Source organism: Hydractinia symbiolongicarpus, chromosome 6 (genome assembly GCF_029227915.1).
Source record: "Hydractinia symbiolongicarpus strain clone_291-10 chromosome 6, HSymV2.1, whole genome shotgun sequence".
Classification (NCBI taxonomy): domain Eukaryota; kingdom Metazoa; phylum Cnidaria; class Hydrozoa; order Anthoathecata; family Hydractiniidae; genus Hydractinia; species Hydractinia symbiolongicarpus.
Window position 1 is genome coordinate 8,087,501 of NC_079880.1, and position 6,042 is coordinate 8,093,542.

The 6,042-nt window shown below is 34.8% G+C and overlaps 1 protein-coding gene across 1 annotated transcript; it reads right to left on the reverse strand.

Annotated features, from left to right (window-relative positions):
* Window positions 1-144: 144 nt before the first annotated feature.
* LOC130647436 (transcription factor SPT20 homolog) lies at window positions 145-4,069 on the reverse strand. Its single transcript, XM_057453289.1, has 9 exons — window positions 4,009-4,069; window positions 3,443-3,490; window positions 2,848-2,943; window positions 2,385-2,443; window positions 1,607-1,981; window positions 1,504-1,532; window positions 607-1,044; window positions 358-394; window positions 145-264 (listed from the first exon to the last, which is right to left on the reverse strand). The coding sequence occupies exons 1-9, from the start codon at window positions 4,067-4,069 to the stop codon at window positions 145-147; spliced, it is 1,263 nt and encodes a 420-aa protein (XP_057309272.1).
* Window positions 4,070-6,042: the final 1,973 nt, after the last annotated feature.

Genomic DNA, 6,042 nt, shown 5'->3' on the forward strand with positions numbered 1-6,042 from the left:
CACATGAAGTAACAAAACATCCTTAAACGCGTAAATTACGCTATTGCGTATTTTGTAGATAATATGTTGATTAAATGCTTTGATTAATTATAATTGACCTAAAACCCTTTCAACCTTATTTCTATGTTTAGAAAAATCTGAGAGTCATGGATGCCTTCTTTCAGGAATAGTTGTTAAAATTAAATGTACCTCAACACGAGTCTCCAATGCACGAATCCGATCCTCCCTTGCATCCAGGTACCTCCTAAACCATAACGGTGTGAGCTAAATAATTAAGGATAAGTTTTAAATACATCATTCATTTTATCTAAAAACGTTTAGTCAGAAGCATTGACAAAGAGAACACGTTAAACTTACTTCAAGCCAAGCCTGAAAGTCTTCCGGTGGATCCAGCCTAGTGAAAGGGGAAACGATTGTCAATCGTAGAACAGAAGCTCTGTGAGAGCAATTTGAGACCTGTATTATAAGATTAAAAGCTTGCACGAATGCGTTTCCATGAAAAAGTGTAGTAGGTTGAGTCAAATTAGCGAGACTGGTTGCATCACGTAAAAGCGCGAAAATAAATTTGTAATTTTAATAAATTCGCAGAAAAAACGTTATACATACGGAATAACATGGAACTGCTCAGCTGCTGCGGGTGCAGGTTGTCTAGCTAAAGGTGGTGGCGGTGGTGGTGGTTGCTCCCGTGGTGGTGCTGGTGCTTGCTCCTGTGCTGGTGCTGGTGCTTGCTCCTGTGCTGGTGCTGGTGCTTGCTCCTGTGCTGGTGCTGGTGCTTGCTCCTGTGCTGGTGCTGGTGCTTGCTCCTGTGCTGGTGCTGGTGCTTGCTCTAGATGTTGGGGTGGTGATGGCGGTGGTGATGGCGGTGGTGATGGCGGTGGTGATGGCGGTGGTGATGGCGGTGGTGATGGCGGTGGTGATGGCGGTGGTGCTGGTGCAGCTGGTGCAGCTGGTGCCTGCGGTAGTGGTGGTGGTGGTGGTGGTGGATCTCGGTTTACTCTCCTCCTCCGTCGCTCCCTCACATAAACTGGCTGGCCATCATTTGGTCTACAAGAAAGAAATAATGTATATAATACATTATATTCTTTCTTTCAAACACAAAACACAAAAAATAATTTGCTACAATGTATATCCAACGCTTTTTTACAAAGATGCCTAACAAACGGAATAGTCTTTCTGATGCTAAATTCTACAATAACTCTTTTCATACGAAAACCAAAATATAACCTTGTTCAACAAACGATCACAAAAAATCACTACAAACTTAAAAACAGCTTAATTTTGTACAATTGTTTCAAGAAAGTTGTTCCTTTAAAAGATTATACTATCCTATTTTACTTCTTTTGAATATTGGTTAGCGACTGAAGCACGACCTTTATTTAATGTGGCTAGTTTTTTCAAATACTAGTACAAAACGATTTCTGAGGTAAGAAAGTTGGATGCTTTATAAAAAGCAGGCATTGGCGGATGAGTGGCTGACAAAAATATAGCAAGAAAAATACTTACGCCACTCTCTTGACGGCTCTTCTCGGATTCTAAATTGATAAAAATGTCGATAATAACTTGATGGTAAAGAACTGTAAGGAGAAAATAATTTTATGTTACTTACCCTTCGGACGTTGTGATACACAAAGTATCGTTGCCCATTCCTCCACACTTGATCTTGCTGTGGCAGTGGTGGTGGTTGCTGTTGTTGAGGTTGTGCTTGTTGTTGAGGCGCTTGTTGTTGTTGTTGTTGCTGTTGTTGTTGAGGTTGTGCTTGTTGAGCTTGTGCTTGTTGTTGTTGTTGTTGCTGTTGTTGTTGAGGTTGTGCTTGTTGAGGTTGTGCTTGTTGTTGTTGTTGTTGCTGTTGTTGTTGAAGTTGTGCTTGTTGAGGTTGTGCTTGTTGTTGCTGTTGTTGTTGAGGTTGTGCTTGTTGAGGTTGTGCTTGTTGTTGTTGTTGCTGTTGCTGTTGTTGTTGTTGTTCTTCTGGTTGTTCGTTATTCTACAAAAACGTATGTATTATAAGACAACAAAACATCTCTATCGTAACACAGAGACTGTGTGTGTGTCTGTGACAGGCAAAGTGATGAGTTCATTTTCCCTTGATGTACGCGAAATTTTCTTTGAAGTCGCCGAAGAAAGTATGTCTATTTTGTCAGCGGATTTATTGTTTACGTCACGTGATGTAAACGACTTAATTTGATTTGCTAAAGTAAATTTAACGGCTAACTTTCAGAAAATGGTTACCCTGGACACAAAAGAACAACAAAAGAACGATCCCTCCATCTTGAAAAAAAGTGAAGAATTAGAAGTAGAAAAGTGAATTTGGAAGCTATGATAATTTACTTTAGAAGTGAAGATGGAGCTAGAAGTGGTGAAGAGACGTTAGAAGTAGAAAATAAAACAGATTTGAATTCACAAATAGTAGGAACTATGCCTTTTTTGTATAAGCTATTGTAAAAACCTTTAGGGTAAATACAATTCATAAGAAACCTATTTTAAGTGCCTTGTGCTTGCTGTTGCCAGCCTTTTTTTGACACGTAATCACTTAATAAGATGGAAATATTTATTAGCATTTTCCTTTGATGTCGTCGAAAAAGATATGTCTCAAATGTTAAATTTTTTGACGTAACGGCACGACGTCAATAACACTACTTTAACGTCAATATCTTTCATTTTTAGAAAGTTTGCATAAAAATTTATAATTTTTGTATTTTGGCAGGTCCTTCCTGACGTCAGCAAAATTTTTTAACCTCTTTATTTCCTTAACCGTTTGAGAAAAGCACATAAATTTAAACAATATTTCAATCAGTATTTTAAGCTCTGTACAATAGAGGCAATGGGTAAATAAATTTCGAAAAAAAATACTTTTTGTGTATTGACGCGTCATTGCTGATGTTATCAAAATTAAAGTGATGGTTATCTTTTTCATTGCTTCCCTGCCAGGTGGATTTCTCCAGAGGCCTTATCGACCAGCACAAAAATAAATGGTAACATAATTTTGTGGACGTCAATCAAAGGTACTTTAAATTGATTCTTACAACAAACGTGTCACCAGTTATTTGGGAAGTCCACTAGTGTACGTAATTTACATTTAACCCAATGCTTAAATTAATTTCTTTGGACGAGAAATTGCATTAAAAATTTAACAGAAATGTATGTGTTCAAAAACAACTGATATTATGCTAGGAATAATTACACGCAAGGTAAAGACTTGAATTCGAATTGCTGAGCTGACTTGTCACGGTCAGCGTTACAACAAAATTATCATGTCATTGATAACCTTGATGAAGGTAAAACATAAGACTGAACTTTTTGTAGCTTTTGTCGAAGAAATAAAACTAAAAGCGTAACTGAAAAACGAACTTCTATTTTTTGAAGTATTTATGTATATAATTCTAAATGGAATCCTAATCACACAAGGTTGATGAAAAGTCATAGTTATTCATTAAATAAAACTTACCATATTGGACAAGTTCTTCAAATAAAATATTTTGAAATTTTATAATGACTGAGGAACAAGTTTTTATGCAGTTAGTTGTTTTTATACCGCAGTACAACGCTTAGGGAATTGTACATTTACGCCCATGCCTGGTTTTCACATGCAGATCTCTGAATAAGAATAAAAAAATCTCTGAATAAAAACATCCACCAAAATTTGCATAGAGAGATTATCGGGAAAGTCAATAAATATTATAAATTATTAGTTTTTTCACTTCCATTTGAGTCATTAGTAGCGATATTGTTTTCGTTACACAAAGAACAAAAAAGATAAAAACAATTCTTTCCGCTTCCGGCAAAGAGTCAGGTTCCTGGGAACGAGATGTGTCATGCAGGTGCTGTGAAAGCACGTTTTAAAAGGATGTTTCAAAATTTGGGGACAATATCAAAAAAGCGTTATTTCGGTATATTTCTTTTTCTGTAACTAAAATGTTTCTTCAATGTGATCATGGTATTAAAGATATTGGACACGATGACGGGAAAGAAGTGACATTAACTGAGTTCTGAACAGAACATAACATGATTTACGTATAAATACATTTGACGAACCCATGTAAGTTTGGATAGCAGCACTGACTAAATGTCCCATCACAGAAACGTCCGTTTTTGAGTTCCCCGCCAGCTTTAATGCATCTTATAAATATTAAAAATGTCAAATATGAACTTGTAAAAGAACATAAAGATTGAAATTTACCAAAATGCAAATGTCGCAACTGCAAAAGCTGTAAGTATATCTGTGCATGTAGTTATATCAACTTAATACAAATACTACCAGCCAAAATTCGATGTTTTACTGTGTTATCAGAAAAAGAACCGCGACATATTATTTGAAACTAACAGTAGCTTCTTAGAGGCTATTAGGACTCAACCGAATGCAAGTCTCGTTGTGTATCATAAAAAATCGCGCAATAAGGATTGCTTTCAAACTGGTTGCCTTCTGCAAAAATATTGTTGTTTTTAAGCCAACAAAACACTTTATTTTATTACAGAAAATGCGCGGACAACTTATTTTTTCCAAAAACTTTGTTACTAGACGAACAAAAGGTAACAATAAAAAAATGGTCAACAAGAAAAACTGTCAGACAATTTTAGATTGTAGCAAACAAGTTGTGGAAGGTAAAAGGCATGGATTAGAAGGTCAAAAATACCATTTAAAATGTTTTCACATATTTCGTGCAAAAGGCCATCGTATATTCGAAATGTTTTTCGTCTTTCGTGCCATTTTGTACCAGAAAACTATAATTTGCAGCAGTGGCTGTAATCTCGTCATATTTTTAATTGAAATAGCCGCTATAACGTTTTAAAGAAGCAATCGAACAAGGAAAAGTAAAATTTATAGCGCCTGTGCAAATTCGATCACCGTTGCTCACTTCGATTGCATCTGTTTAAGTGGAAACCCTCCGTTACGCATGTAAGACAAATATGTTTTGCTGAATTAGTTTTTATTAGTAAAAAAAATTTGTGATTTTTTAAACAGTACTTTGCGTAACTGATTTCCCGTAGGAGGTTTAATTGATTGTTTGAAAATTATACGTAGCGTGAACTTTATGGACATTAGAGAGATTTTAACTTGTCGTTAGTTTTGTTTAACTATGTATTGTATGTAAAAGTTAAAATATTATCAAGAGAGGATACTTTGATTTTGTGAACATTTTCTTACGTTTTTCTTTGTTATCACCCGATTACAAAAGGTTAGTAAAATAATTTAATAAAGAAACAGAATTTATTTTTGCATGAAGAAAGGAATTGATGACTATGACTGGTAAATAATAAATCCCTTACAATCCGAGTTTAACCGAATGACCGCTGTGAAAATTTATCATTCAAACTTAACCAAGTTAAATTTGTTGCGTTTTAAGAAAGAATGTTCAAGGAAAAACTTCTAGGAAATTTCTATAATACTTAGCCTCTCCCGACCTTGTGTAAAAATGTTTACTTTCAGGATTGTAGACAATAAAAGTACACAATGAACCAATGTGTTAAATTCATTAAAGGTTATCAGTGTACCGCATATTATTTTTTGTACCTATCTCGGTTAAAAGTTCTATATCCAGAGCAGCTATAATTTGCCTTTAGTTACATTCACATTATATCTTGTTTAATTTTGATGTGTACATATTAAAAACAAACTTAAATGAATGTGTTGTTGGCTAATAGGTTCTCAGTTATTCTTCTTAACTGGATTATTTAAAATGTACTCTTCTAATGATAATAATCTAAGATTTTTTATTTAGAGAAACTAAAGCTAAATGTCTTGCCGAAAAGTTGCTTATCATTTCTTTTTCATTCAAATTTTGTTAACAAGTATCAATTACCATTAGAAAACGTTGGAAATGATGACGGTTACAAAGTGACGGGACCAACATCATCGCATTATGCGGATCTTAATCCTCAATTTATAACACCAAGTGTGTATGCTGAGTTAACAATAAAATAAAAACACGGGCAACATTGTCTAACTATACAGAAGTCAACGTTTAAGTAATAAATTCAAGTATGCATGCTTAATACGTCTAACATGACAGTCTGCATTATTATTTTGTTACTTTTTATTTAGACGTG

Bases quoted from the DNA above. Each gene is read 5' to 3' on its own strand.
- LOC130647436 (XM_057453289.1), bottom strand. From the start codon at position 4,069: ATGGGACATTTAGTCAGTGCTGCTATCCAAACTTACATGGGTTCGTCA. The intron at 2,444-2,847 runs GTATTTTTTTTC...TTTACCCTAAAG, and splicing joins GACGCGTCAATACACAAAAA to GTTTTTACAATAGCTTATAC. The intron at 1,045-1,503 runs GTAAGTATTTTT...TCTTTCTTGTAG, and splicing joins AGAGCCGTCAAGAGAGTGGC to ACCAAATGATGGCCAGCCAG.